At 57.4% G+C, this 14,511-nt stretch overlaps 1 protein-coding gene across 1 annotated transcript in view; it reads right to left on the bottom strand.

The window, feature by feature from the left end:
* Positions 1–1,062: 1,062 nt before the first annotated feature.
* LOC119111423 (janus kinase and microtubule-interacting protein 3) overlaps positions 1,063–14,511 on the bottom strand; it is a 37,169-nt gene continuing 23,720 nt past the window's right edge. The window contains exons 6-7 of the mRNA XM_037235235.1: positions 1,942–2,059; positions 1,063–1,184 (exon numbers count right to left, since the gene is read on the bottom strand). Coding sequence (XP_037091130.1) covers positions 1,063–1,184; positions 1,942–2,059 — 240 coding nt within the window. The remainder of the gene's footprint in view (positions 1,185–1,941; positions 2,060–14,511) is intronic.

Below are 14,511 nucleotides of genomic sequence, written 5' to 3'. Positions count from 1 at the left end.
TGTCGAGGTGTTTGGACGAGGCGATTGCTGCGCAGGAGGGCGGCACGCGGCGCGGCGCGGTGGGGCGCGGGGGCGGCGCGGTGAAGGGGCCGGGCCACGCCATTGTGCCGCCGCCACCTGGGTCAGACCTGGCTGATAAGGCGGCCGGGTCGACACGACCTTCTTCGGGCACACCCCAGCCAACCGTCGCGCCGGCGCCGGTTACAACACGACGGCCGCCGCTGGCGCGCCGCCTCACGAGCTGGTTCGATCGGCTCGCCCGGCCGCCCCCATTCAGGCGCCGCCGACCCCTGAACGATGGACCGGCGCCAGAGAAGCCGCCACAACGGCGCGGCGATCGCCTCCTCTCGATCACGGCTCGTGCCGAGCTGTTCATCGCGTGACTGCGCTTGACCCGGAGACCTCCCGACGCCGTCCGTGAACGCCCGCTGGCCGGATGAAAGGCGGGTCGGCGCAGCGCGGTGACGCACGGCGTCGTAAGCCGGCGGGGTGCGAGGTGCTGACGGCGCGAGCGCCAGTGCCGGCCGCAGAGTGGGTCACCTCGACACCGGGCCGACCGGCGGGGAGACACGGCCGTCTCAGCCAGCCGCATGACACGAGCGCGGCTCTGGCATCAGACCGGCTTCAGAGCGGCGGCACAGCCGTACCGCTACGGCCTGATCAAACCCACTGCATGCAGGCGGGATGTCCGGCTCTGCTGACGCGGAAGTAGTCGTATTGCCTGTGATTCAAATCGGGAGTGCGGCAGCTGTGATTTCTGTGAGCGACATCGGCAGCACAACTGCTGTGTCTGTCAGCAGCATTGTTAGCGAGGCAGCTGCAGTGTCTGGAAGCCACGCTGGCAGCAAGAGAGCCGTGGTGTCTGTGGGCCGGCCACCCATTGGCAGCCCGGTAGCCGTGCTGCTAAAGGCTGTCAGTGTGGCGCACAGGCACCACGGCCACTGAGCTGCCAAAGTGTGGCCTAGACACCACGGCCACCGAGCTGCCAAAGTGTGGCTCACAGACACCTTTGGTGCCACTACTGTAGCCCTCAGACACTGCAGTTCCTGTAGCGTCTGAGGGCTACACTGGCAGCACAGCAGCCAGTGTAGCCCTCACACCTGCTCCCGATACCACCGAGACAACCAGCGGCAGCCGGCGCTGGGCGGCCAGCACGGCGCTGGGCCTCAGATCACGGTCGTCTCCTGCGTGCGGCGCCGCGTGGAGCGAGCCCCCGTGGCGACAGCGCGCGCCGGCGGGCCCACTCGGACCACTTCACACCGGCGCGCCATGCTCGCCGCCACGCAGACGCTCCAGTTCTGCCATTGAGGCGTGCTAACGGGTGTCTGACGCGGCGTGCACCGCGACCCGCCGGCTGCTGAGGGCCCGCGGTGGCTTTGTTTGCGGGTGGCACTGAAGTGGCAATTAGCAGCGGTGGGCATTCTGATGAGGGACCGCCTGTTCGGCTCGACTTGTATGGTAATACGGGTCGGTGGGAAACATTGTGGTTCGACCACCCACAACTTTGATCAGATATCTGACATACTGCGCATGCCGCTTGCTGAAGCATGATATTGTGTTGGGTTCTATGCGGTCCATGTTACGCCAATGGCTATGCGAAGTTCTGGTAACCAAAGCCGCTTACTTACGTGGAGACGCACCCGATCCAATCGCAGAGATTGATATGCAGCCCCATCACGTGCGTCACATCTTCACATCCCATTAATCCTTGCAACACAAGTAGAGGATAGCGCAACGCCTTCCTCGTTTTTACCGCGCATCCTCCCCGTCGCTACCTAAATGTGGCACCAAGGTCGCTCACACAACTCGGGCTTTAATTTCTACACAATTAATCTCGCATCCGACGCAAGAAGCGCTGATGGGGTCACGGTGCTGTCGGCTGGCTTTGTTGCGCCGCGTGACCTCGGTGACCTGTCGCCGGGGTCGGCGGCGCCGCGTCACTCACCAGCAGGCGGCGCTCCCGCGACTGCGACTGAAGCAGCGCCTTGACCGCCGCTTCTAACTCCTCCACTTGCAGGCGAAGTCGGGCCTCACGCTGCGACGCCTCGGTCTTCAGCGTCTGCAAGCGGCAAACAGGCGGGGCGGCCGTGAGCGGTGGCGCGCCGCGCCGCGGCCGTCACGCGGCCCGCGTCCGACAGCCGGCGAGTTACGTGCGTGCCGCGAGGGCGACACTGGCGCGCATGTCCGCCGCCGCGCCGGTGCTGAGCTATGATCCATCGCGGCAGAGGCGCAGCGCAAACACCCGGTTAAAGGCTCGGCACGAAAACAAGGCCGCCGCCACGGCAGGATCAGGTCGCTTGGCGCACGGCCACCGTGGCGGACTCCGCGTTCATCATTGCATCAGTGAGCAGCGGTGCAGCCACGCTCACTGATGCGATGATGAACGCGTGACAGACGGCGGGAACGAGACTGCGGCATCTGGACACGACGTCAGACAGCGTGGCAACGAGACAGCGCACGCCAGTGACATAGAGTTAGCTCACGGGATAGGAGCCGCAAAATGCAGCCAAAGCTGGCGGAAATGAGAATGCAGAGGTCAGTAAAGTTGGCGTGGAGCAGGGTAGCGGGGATGAGACAACAGGTGTCGGCGACATAAGGCAGCATAGGGAGGTGGATGTGATGGCACAAGGCAGGACGACGGAGCTTTCATAAGACGGTAGCACCAGCGACATTATCGCCGAGTAAGTCCTAACACTGCGCAGCATCCGGGGAGGGTCACATCTCCAGTGAGCAATGATACACCAGGCAGACCTCCAGAACGAGGACTAAATGGTTCTTTGCGTCAGAGTTGCGGAGGAGAGACTCTCCAGATACGACTGCCATCCAATATGACCGTCTGTCACATAAGGGTTCGACAGCTTATTAGAAAGCCTTTTATAAAAACTTGTTCGTGACACGCCAGTGAGTGGTAGAAACGATCGAACTACTGTACTGAACAGCACCGACGATCCATAATGTTAAACGGTTGCGCAGAATACTGCTAATTCATACTTCCGTCATAAAAGAACGTCAGTGTACCTAACTTGGGCAACAAAACTAACCACCGGTAAGGTCGATCCAATCATTCATGGCTGATGTCCGTGAAGACAGATCAGTTATCAGTCAGTTATCAGTGGCGAACACGGCGGTGGGTTACGTGCCGTGTAATTCGCCTCGGCTCCCCCACTACACGGCTTGCTGCACTACTATCCCAGGTCATGTCCTATGAACGCAAACAATTCGTCGGAATGGTGCGAGAAGCTGGAGGAGAAACTCTAATTAGAACGTCTTGGGGTTTACTAGAATTCATGCATTGAAAGAACATGATTGGTAATAGATGAGCGAGCAGCATGCCGCAACTCCAGCCCTGCCCAAAAGTGCCCACGACTACGCTGTCGCTGGCCACAAGTGAAACACGACACGAGCGCCAGAGAGATAGGAGAGAGGAGAGAGCGAGAGAGAGAGAGAGAGAGAGAGAGATATAGATGAGAGAGATATAGAGATAGAGAGAGGAGAGAGAGAGAGCGAGAGAGGAGAGAGAGAGAGGAGAGAGAGAGAGATAGGAGAGAGAGAGAGAGAGAGAGAGAGGAGAGGAGAGAGAGAGATATTAGATAGTGCAACGGCTAAGGAGGCTATGAGCGAGGTGAGCGAGGGAGAGAGAGGGATGATTGAAAGAAACTTTTTGCAATGACAAAGCAACCGATGGTGACGACGCATGGCGGCCTGAGGCTCTCCGAAACAGGAAGACCCGAAGGAACAGAAGTCACAGTGCCGCCGCTGGACTGTTCGAGAGCGTCACGTTGTGTGCCGTCGAGTGCCCCCCTCCCGTCACGGGCCGTCCCGCCGAACGTCATCCGTCGGTCACGGGCCGTCCCGCCAAGCGTTACCCTCCCGTCACGGGCCGCCATCAGTTCCGCTCACGGTGTTCGTCACGGGACAGCACGTCCGCGCCGCCAGCCAGCCCCGTACCGGCCTGCCTCAGGAGCCGCCCGCCATCACAGACCGCTCCCACCGAGACGAGACCGCGGAGTCCGCACGAGTCTGCGGTGGTCTGACGCCGACCCGCGTGCGGGCACCAGGTGCGCTCCGGCGGCCGCCGAGCCGGACCCAGCCGTGACACACGGCTCGCCCTGCGCCGTGCGTCAGCGCCCGTCTGCCTGTATCGCGCTGGGACCCAGGCGCTATGTCGGACGCCGCGCGCTGCTCGGTGGGCCGGCTGCTCGGCGGGCCTGGCGGAGCTGGAGGGATGCGCTCAGAACTGGGTCATCCGTCTGCACTGGGTCGACGCACACGCGCACACGCGCACGTGCGCACACGTCCGCACGCACGCGTGCACGCAAGTACACGCACGCCGGCCGTTCAGGGGTCACGGCGCCACCCGGGATCAGGCACGATCCGACAGGCAAACGGACCGACCCGTCCACGGACGGCAGGCAATTACAGCCACAAACCAGCATAGGGAAAGATAGCCAGAAACGGACGAAGAGAGCGCAGTCATTAAAACGGTATCTAGCAGATGGATCAATAAATAGCGAGCTTAAAACAAAGAAGAGGAAAATGCCAAATTGACGGCTACGGAGTTTTGAAAATCACAGCCTAAGGACACAGACAGTAGATAACCAAATTACGGTTTACGACTGCACGCCATTCATATCAATAGTTCGGCAAACCTCATCAGTACATATTTCCAGAAAAGCTAAAACTCGTCTAGCGTCTTCCCCTGCTAGAGACACTAGAGTCGCATCGTCAGACCCTTCCGGGACAAGCCGTGGGGTCTGGGTTGATGTGGAGATGGCTGAGAGTCTCGGAAGACCTACTGTACCAGTGTACACACGGCCAGCGGTCCCAGGAGTGATCTCCGAGAGATGCCGTGGCCGATCACACATGACGCCCGGCGCCTCCGTGCGGCGCCAGCGGTCCCGAGCATCTGCGGCCCGCACCCAGTCAGCCGTATCTAAGAGGCTGGATTACCCAGATCAGACCGGCATAAAAGCACCGGCATGTGCCATTTACATGCGGGAGATACGGCTTGCTGTGAAAATCTGTCCATTCAATGCTATTACGGAAACGAGCCATTCAGTCGGTTCACGTACTACGGAGCAAATGTAATTCCCACCGAAGCGTCTCAATGACGTCGGGTTCTTCTAAACATAGCCGCCAACGGTAAGGACGAGGGCCGTTGGCAACGCTCGCTCGATCGCCGTGTCCAGCTATTCGTGTCCCCAAACAGGTCTGTTCACCTCAAAACGGGCTGGAACGGGTGTAGAAGTTTGGTTTTGGCCGTGATCATAAAACTTTGAAGTTGTGTGACACTGTAATGCTGCAATGCTACTGAAGTTACGGCCTGAGAGAAACTGGCATGCTGATGCCCTGATAATGATGATGTGCTGGCGTGACCTGTTTTGATTCGAAGACACAACACATCAAATGGTACATAACCAACCTGGGTGATTGCGTACACTTAACAAACTATCCCTTAGTGCTATTGAAGAATAGCATTGGCGTAGATCTGACTTCTGTCAGAAGATCAGCTAGTCATTTGCTAAGATAATGCCAGCGTTTGCCGCAAAAAAGGCATGACGACATCGCTCTTTACACACTGAGGCCTACTTCGAAGTAGAAGCTTGCGTAGCACACAATATTCTCGCATGTATATATATATATATATATATATATATATATATATATATATATATATATATACATATATATCCTAGAAAAGGGATGTCAATAGCAGCATCCACCTCAGTAAACTTACGATATCGCCCTTCCAGTCTCTAAGCATTTTGTCAAGTTTATGGTTCAAGTTTGTTTATTCTTCAAGTTCATTGTTCAAGACGGCAAGCAGATAGCCCGTGTTCAAATTTTTACTTCGAGCCTTTTGACTCACGGATTTCTGGAATCAGCGCTCACCCTAAGCAGTGCTTATTGCGTGAGTCCTGCCCCCACTATCCGATCATGAAGTTCCGGCCCACGGAAGAATTTTGAAGCGAAAGCTTGCCATGCCGCAATGCAACGCTCGGATCAGTCCCTCCCGCCGTCTGACGTCATCTGACATTTAGCGCGACCGCTGCCACCGGGCACAGGCCATCCCAGTCAGAGGCGTAAAGCAAGCGCCAAAAGCGACTCGGACCCACCCCGCCACGGCTGGGTGAGTCGGATGGTAGTCACGCTTTCAAGCTGAGCTTTTGGGGCAGATAATTAAAACTAGCAGCAGCCTAAATGTATAGAAATCATGCGAATACATTTCTGTCTTCTTTATTTAAGCACCTGACGCACAAATATGCTAGATATCCAATGAGATGTTTAACCAACACTGACAAACCCTTCCAAAGGTTTTGTGCCAAATGAAAAAAAACAGGTGATCACGCGCCACCGCACCAAACGGCAAACTCTCGCGTGACGTTCGGTCGTCACGTCCCAGCAGCTGGCTGTTGCGGAGGGCTCCCCGGTGCTGGCTTCGGGGCTCGCAGCGCGTCGGCACCGCCCGTAGGGCCCAGCGCGCCGCTGACACCGCTGACACATATTACGGGGCGCCCCGGTCCTGGCTTCGGGGCTCGCAGCGCGTCGGCGCCGCCCGCAGGGCCCGGCGCGCCGCTGACACTGCTGACACATATTACGGGGCGCCCCGACCGGTCGGCGGCGGACGCCGGCCATCTGATTGCGATTCGGCCGGCGCCTGCACGGCCGCCTCTGCATGGCTAACGAGCGGCGGCGGTAACGGTGCGCCAGCGATCGGGGCGCGTCGCCCCAGATCGGAGGGCGACGCTGGCCGGAACCGGTAGCGGACGGGCTCCGGTGAGACGCGTCCCGACCGGGTGCCGGGAGCGGCTGGCGCCGGTCCGGCTGCCCCTCCCCTCCCCCCCCTCTCTCTGCGGGCTGACTCAGATCAGCTGATCCTGGCCGCGCGGGCTGGCGGCCGGGCGCGACTGGTCTCTGCCGCCGGGCGCCGCTGCCGGCCCCATGCCGTGCTGACCGCGAACTCGACCGCAGAGCACAGGGGAGCACGAGAGCACGGAGCAGGGGGAAGCACGAGCGTACAGAGCACAGTACTGGCCCCCTCCACGGGTCGGCTGCAGCTCGCCGACATCGGATCAATCGCGGGTAATCCCACCAACGCAAACACTGCGTCGGCCGCGCACCGTGCAGCGCTGTACAGCGGCGCCAGCCTTCTCAAGGGTCGCCTGCGGCCTCTTGGAAGAGCTCCAGCAGGCATTAGTGAGTCATTCAGGGGTGTGAGGAGAGAGGTGAGGGGTGCAGCGCGGGGGTACGTGACTTGAGACCTCTCCTGGCCGCTGACTGCGGAGAGAGGGCTCCGCATGGCCTCAATACGGCCACTAGGATTGTATCGTAGTTTGTCCTGCTCACTTGTGGTCTACTTCGTGCGATAATGGCGCCTATTTTCTCGTCACGAAACCATTTATCTTCGAGCGAGTGCCTGGCCGAGATGCATTCACCGACGGGGAAGCATTCGCCGGCAGAACTTAGATATGCAGCAGAGGCAGTGCTCATTGCACGCCCAAGTCTGCGATGAATTCGGTTGCGCAATGAGAGAACGGCTTCCGTCACCGACAAGCAGCACGGCACTTTATTCGGACCGGCTCAGATACGGTTTATGATCCGTGTTTTAGGAGAGCAGTGCCAGGTGCTGCGCTGCGAGGCAGTCCGATGGCCTCCGCCGATCCGTCCACGTCCACCTACGTTCAACAAAGGCGGTCCAGCGAACGGGGTATGCCTCCACTGCCAGCCTAGCCGGCTGTGAAGGTGGCGCGTCAGTGGGCCTTTGGTTCCACGGCCGGGCGCAGCCAAGACCGGCAACGGATCGCGGCTTAAACGCATCCCTGTCGCAGCCTGGAGGGGTCTCTGGTAGCAGAGGAGCTGTCTGGAGCACGACCAAGGCCCTACTGTGAACTTTTGTGGGGGAAGGGTGCCGGCTATGATGAACCACGATGAACCACGAGTCATCACGGCCGGGGCACGGGTGCCGGTCCCAGGTCGGCGAGCCACGAGCCAGCACGGCCGGGCGGGTCTCGCCTCGTCTGCTCATTTGAAAGTCAAATCGACGGCGATGAGTACTATAAGCCGGCACAATGACCGGTAATAGACGCGCTCAGCTGCGGCGGCCGGCCTCTCTTTCCGTAATTCATGACGCTGGGAAGACGCCAGCCCGAAGGCCCGGTGCACGAGCGTCGACTAAACACGGCACGCGCTTCGAGCGGACCGACCGAGCCGGCGCCGTTGTCAGCGCGACGGCGCGGTCCCTCCGGGGGTGGTGGCCAGGCTGCGGGCGGCGGCCGGGGCTGACACGCGGGGCCTGCACGCTTCGTCGCTGCGGACGCCACGGACCTGTTGACGCAGGCGGCGGGGACGCGCCGCCCGGCCGGCTGGTCGGCACAAACACGGCGATGAATCGGCCGGCTGGGCGGCGATGTACGGCGCACTCGGCTCCGCTCGGCCGGCGCCCGGTGGCTGGCCGGAGAAAGTGGCGGCGGAGGTCGAGCAAGTCACACAAATATGTCGCACCTGAGGCCTGGCGGGCCGGCCGGCGGCGGCACAACACCGCAAGGTGCTGGCTGGTGGCCGGTGCTGGGATCGGGACTGGGGCTGGGGCTGGGGCTGGTATCGGGACCGGGGCTGGGGCTGGGGCCGGCGACCGGCGCTGGGATCGGGACCGGGGTTGGGGCTGGGGTTGGGGCTGGGGCTGGGGCTGGCGACCGGTGCTGGGATCGGGATCGGGACCGGGGCTGGGGCTGGGGCTGGCGACCGATGCTGGGATCGGGACCGGGCTGGGACTGGGACTGGGACTGGAACTGGGACTGGGGCTGAGGCTGGGACTGGGGCTGGGGCTGGGGCTGGGGCTGGGTCTTGGACCAAAACTGGGACTGAGACCAGAATCGGGACAGGAGCCAGGACCATGGATGGCAGATACATTGGGACTGCGACCGGGAATGGGAACAGGACCGGTGACGGAACAGACATCCCGACCGGCGGAGACGAGGCCGGCTCACACCGGCGCGAGACTTCGGTGCCCGCGGGCCGAGGTGTAGCAGTGAGCACCTCCAGTCAGTGTCTCCCAGCAAAGCAATGCCAGAAATAGATGTTCTTGCACGTTATCGACTCCTGCGTGAATTAGCCACGGATAGTAAACCTAAGCCAAACAGACCATGGATCGAGGAGAAGCACACGAGAAGTGGGCGTAAGTAACTGATAAATTGTGCTATAATGTTTTAAACAATATGTTATTTGTACGGAAAAGAAAGGCTTAAAGCCATAGCGTGCGATAGGCCAGGTCTGACCACAACCGTATCCCTCAACGTATTACCAGACAGTCAATATTTACAATGAGTAAATAACTTGCCTAGATTAAGGTGTAATACAGGGGTGAGCCTTAAGCCCATCCCCGCGGAAAGCAAGACGTAGAGAAACAAGAACTGAGTGAAAGATATAGCACCAGGAGAGAGCCTTTATATGAGATAAGGCTGGGAAAACAGCCGTATGAAATAGCCACGCATTTGACAAGCTCTATTTTCCCCGTCACTGCTGCGTCGCAGTTACGACACCAGGTGGCTTCGGCGGCCGGGCCGGACGCTGCCGGCCAGCTCTAAATAGCCACTTTCACCGCACGTGGCGTACGCGCTGCTCGCGCCGCCACAGCGCAGTGAGCTGTAGTTGCCCGGCTCCGCCTGGCCAGGTGCAGACCTCCGCACGACGCCAGCGGGGTAGACGGACAGACGGACGGCCGGCCGATACGCTGTCGCCATAGCCGTCTCCACCTGAGGCCCTTTAGAGAGCGGGTGAGGTGCTGGCGGCGGTTTCCGTCTGCTTCTGATCCCATTTCCCCGCTGGCATTCCGCGAATGTTTGTCATTTCGATCAAGTATGATTTGAATCAGGTGTCTCAGGCCGAGCAAGATCAGGCGTTTCAGATCAAGCGAGCGTTACAGACAAGCACGAGGCGCGCGCCGGGCAGATCCATCGGTCCAGAGGCTCTACATCCAGGCATCAGCTCCGAGCCCAGCGGCGAGTGGGAGACTGTCTGATCAGAGGGGAACTATCTGATCAGAGTCCGGCGGTAGGTGGCGGACTGTTTGATCAGAGTTCAGCGGAAGGTGGGGGACTATTTGATCAGAGTTCGGCGGTAGGTGCGGACCATCTGATCAGAGTCCGGCGGCTGAGGGACTCTCTGATCAAAGTCCGGTGGCAGGTGATGGACTATCTGATCAGAGTCCGGCGGCAGATGAGGGACTACCTGATCAGCATCCGGCGGCAGGTGGAGATCTGAGGGCAATACTTTAGATAAGGCGTCTTTTACATCTTCAGGTTTGAAGACTTTACTGCTGTAGGGACTCACGCACGTTTGAAATCCAGTACGATATCATTCTGCGGAGCCAGCTTATTTCTCCGCATAATCCTTCTAACTTAATTGCACTTTGCCTGGTTTTAAATCCATCTCAAATGGGGCGCATCCAAGCAAATCCACAACCCCGCAAATTGCCTTCAGCCTGTTCAGCCCGTTCCAATCCATTTATGCTGGCCATGTTTTAATGTCATGCATTTCAAATCTGCATAGCTTTGGGATATTTTGATTTCGCTCCATCCAACACGTCGAATGACCCCAAACATGCGGGTCGATTCAATCGTCGAGAATGTCTGCCTCCTGCCGCCGCCCGGGCCGTGGTACAGTGAGAGAGACTACCCGAACAGCAGCTGGAAGCGTGCCCTCCCCGGGCCCGTGTCGCCAGAAGAGGGCGGCCAGTGGACAACACGGCGTCCCGACAACTCGTCGGCCGCTCGGTGCGATAGTTAGCTGAGAGCTAACTTAACGGAGATAGTCCTGTTTCGATGGTCTGGTCCAAAAACTGAAATGAAGCGTTGGTGGCAACCATCACAGTCTATCTCTACATCCATGTGCGTGGGAATTGCATTGAGCCTGGAGCTCCAATTATGGGAGAGAGAGAGAGAGAGGGAGAGAGAGAGAGAGTTAAACCATTCCAAAAAACCAAAAATTCTTAGATTTGGCAACTTGACCTCATTTCAAATCTGCATAGCTTTGGGATATTTTGATTTCGCTCCATCCAACACGTCGAATGACCCCAAACATGCGGTTAAATCGGTTAGCATGCGGATCGGTGATAAATCGGTTAGCATTAACCACATCGCTTTTTGAATGGTAGACTTCGTGTGAAAACAGCCGCGCGCCCTGCTATGGTCTGCCGCTCCGCTACGTCGGTAACAGGAACTGACTGCAGGAGTCAGCCAGCCCGCATATAATAGGTAAACACGGCCAAGCAGCCTGCGTACAGCTGGGAAACAGAGCTAAGCAGCATGCATACAGCTGGCAACTACGGTTAGGATAGACCATTGCCGGCTAATTCGCCATTGTACCTTTGCGCTCAACCCAAAAATGGTCACAGTAGCCATGCCATTGGGTAATGAGAGCGCCACAGCTTGTAACGCTGACACTCCAAAATAAGCTATCGAACAGACAGAGGACGCTGCTGTCATATGGATATACCTTACAAATGGTAGTTTTGCCATCGACGCCAATTATAGTCCACCAAATAAAAACATGGATGTCAAAACCGATAAAACCGGTTAATGAAATGTAGAACACGGTATCTGCAGCAGGTAACCAATTTACAATCATGCTGTCATAAAGCGCTCTGTCAAAATACACTAGCGGTCGAGATAATCGACGGCGAGGAAGCAAAAACGGTCTGAAGCTCCACCTCAGCGGTTTACCGCCAATTAAAGGCCGCGAGGCGCCTGAATGAGAACGAGACCTGGAGGAGTTTTGGTTCAAACACCTACAAAGTGCCGCCTTTTAACCTTTCGCCGTCGGAGCGGGCCGCGGTCGGAGCGCGCGGTGTAAAGGTGAGCCGGGTGAGTCATCGATCGGGCGGCGGGGGGAGACGCGGCGACCGTGCGATGAGGCCGCGCAAACCCGGCCCGAGCGAGCCGCGGCACGCCGTCACTGCCGCCGGCCCACGGCACCAGCACGGCCGGCCTGACAACGCCGCTGTCAGATTATGGGCTCGAGTCACAACATTCGTCAGCGCAGCGTCTAAAGGTGCGAGGGACGCGGTCCGAAAGTGAGAAGTTGGTGAGGACAAGCAGGGAGAAAGAGAACAAACAGATAAAGATGAGACAGGTTATGTAATAAACTGAGGCAAAAGCGATCAAATTGCGTGCTAAAGGCACCCACTTTGACATGTATCACAGCGGGGTGTGTTCTCGTATTGCAACGGATGCATAGATCGCATGCGGCACGACATTGTCGTGTGTCTTAACATTTGAGCAGCATGCAGGACCCATAAACTTACGCAATTTCTGGCTTGCACGCACTTTATCTAGCCACCCGAGTCCATAAAGACTCCCAGTCAATATGCGCCAGCCCGCAGCCGATTTCTGGACGTTGACGTCATTGATGCACAAATTGCCGGTTACGGAACGTTTGCACTTGAAAACCATGCTTCGAAATAAACTCGGATCCTCACAGCATTCCAATAACAAGGCAAAGCCAGAGCTGAGCTGCCTATGACAGCAACGCACCATTTGCACTCTGCCTGTCCTGCGTGCCCAGTACGTGTCGGCCTCGGGGTGATCGCAGCACGTGCGTGCACCAGTCCGAGCGGCCCCGCCCCGATCGCACGTGCGCCGCGGCCGAGTCACCAGCCGTCGGTACTGCGTGCAGCCGACTGTACTGCCACAGAAGCGTGCTGCACGCGGTGCGGGGCGCCGCGCCTGGCTAACCCGACCCGGCTCTGCTGCCTTCGCCAGCAAGGTCTGCGGATTAGCTGGGTCACGACGAGGCGCTCGCCATAGCCGAAGGCGAGCGGCGGCGCCACTGGACCTTGCATACCCATGAGGCAAGGATGCAGTACTTTCTCCTGCAATCTGTTTTGCATCTCAGGTGACGTAAGACGAATATAAGCAAACGATCGTACGCATTTATCATTGTCCACATAACACGCAATGGTCCATACCTTGCAAGGTTGCGTTGAAAGTTGGAAATCCCCATGAGAGGGGTTTGTCTTTGAATGCAGAAACAGAAAGGAGTGTCATGTTAGCGCAGGCCCCGATGCTGCGATATCTTCAAGGCATGCGGCGCTGCAGCGTGGTATACAGGGGATACCAAGAGAACAAGCGCCTACAGTAAGATGCCTGCAGGTCCGTCCAAATGCGTCATGATTGCCTTGCACACGCACAAACGCGATCTCCTCTGGGATATTTGTAATGTACAAATGGACCGGAAGCGGTTTTTGCAAAGCAAATATGGATCCGATGTAGACACAGGTGGTTGTTGTAGCCACCTACCAATACTGTCGCTTCGTTCCAGCCTGTGGAGTTACAGGGAGTTTAAAGATACTCAGAGCGGGCTAGCTCGATACCCACTGCTTCAGTGATGCTGTTCAGTGGGACAGGCACCGTATGCGTTTTCTATGCGTGCTATCCACAGTTATATACTGGTGCTTACGTACCACTCACGTACCCCAGGCTGGGGCAAGTTATGTAACTCATTTCAGCCATGTGAAGATGGCAACAGCTGGAGCATGTAATATGCTCTGGCATGCTTATGTTATATCAATATTGCATGCCATGTTTTCCTATGTCATGATGATTTGTGTGCTCCAACACAAACGGCATGAATCTATCAAGTGGAGCCCAGCCAGTCATGTTCAGCTGTGTAAATGTCGTTGCTGAGTACTGCTATGCATTAGCAATATTACCTGTGCATCTGCTATGACATAAACTGACAATATACTCAGACGACCAGACGTTGTCAGCTTGACGCCATTTTGAAGCACGCTTGGGACGCAATGGCCGGGCCTAAACGAATGCACGCAGTCTGTGCGGACTATTCGTCCGCTTGTGCCAGTATCAACCATAAGCTTGTCGCAAAGTTCCATGCCAGGAAACGTGAGGGAGCCTTCCGAAACAGCCGTCTGCGATTACTCCTGGGTGCAATATTACAAGCGTGATTGCAGTTGATGGGTCGCATGAAACGTAAAACGACGTTGATGGGTCCCGGTCCCATCTAAAATTCCAGAAGACAGCTATGTCTGGCCCGTTGTTATTCTATTCTCACAGCTGATATTTAGCTCCCCACCACATTTCAGCGTAATATAGGTGCTGATGATACAAAACTGGAAATCGGATCAGCTGCTAAGAGGTTGTGCGTACTCTCCAAATGGACATCCACTCTCCGGTCCATTGGTTCTGTAATTAACGGCTGAAATCGAAGACGATTTAACTGAATGTATTACCTTTTACCTCGCTAAAATCCCCATTTCGGCAGCATGTCAACAATGCTGGGGTGCAGTGAGATGACAAGCGTAGTTGAACATGGTTGTGCAATGATGTACTTCCGTAATTCAAGCTTATTTGTTCTCCCACAGAGACGCTGCAGTGTTGAAGGCCAAAAGCACGCTAGTCCCACTTCCCCACGGCGCCAGGGTGCCGCCCTGGTCCAATGGCGTTGAAACCACGATATTCTAAGTGCCTTCTTTGCAAGCGTTGGCTCTGCGATTGC

This window comes from Pollicipes pollicipes, unplaced genomic scaffold (genome assembly GCF_011947565.3).
Source record: "Pollicipes pollicipes isolate AB1234 unplaced genomic scaffold, Ppol_2.1 Scaffold_7261;HRSCAF=8764_pilon_pilon_pilon, whole genome shotgun sequence".
Lineage (NCBI taxonomy): Eukaryota > Metazoa > Arthropoda > Thecostraca > Pollicipedomorpha > Pollicipedidae > Pollicipes > Pollicipes pollicipes.
The sequence above is the reverse complement of the archived record's forward strand: the minus strand, read 5'-3'. Positions and strand labels throughout refer to the sequence as shown.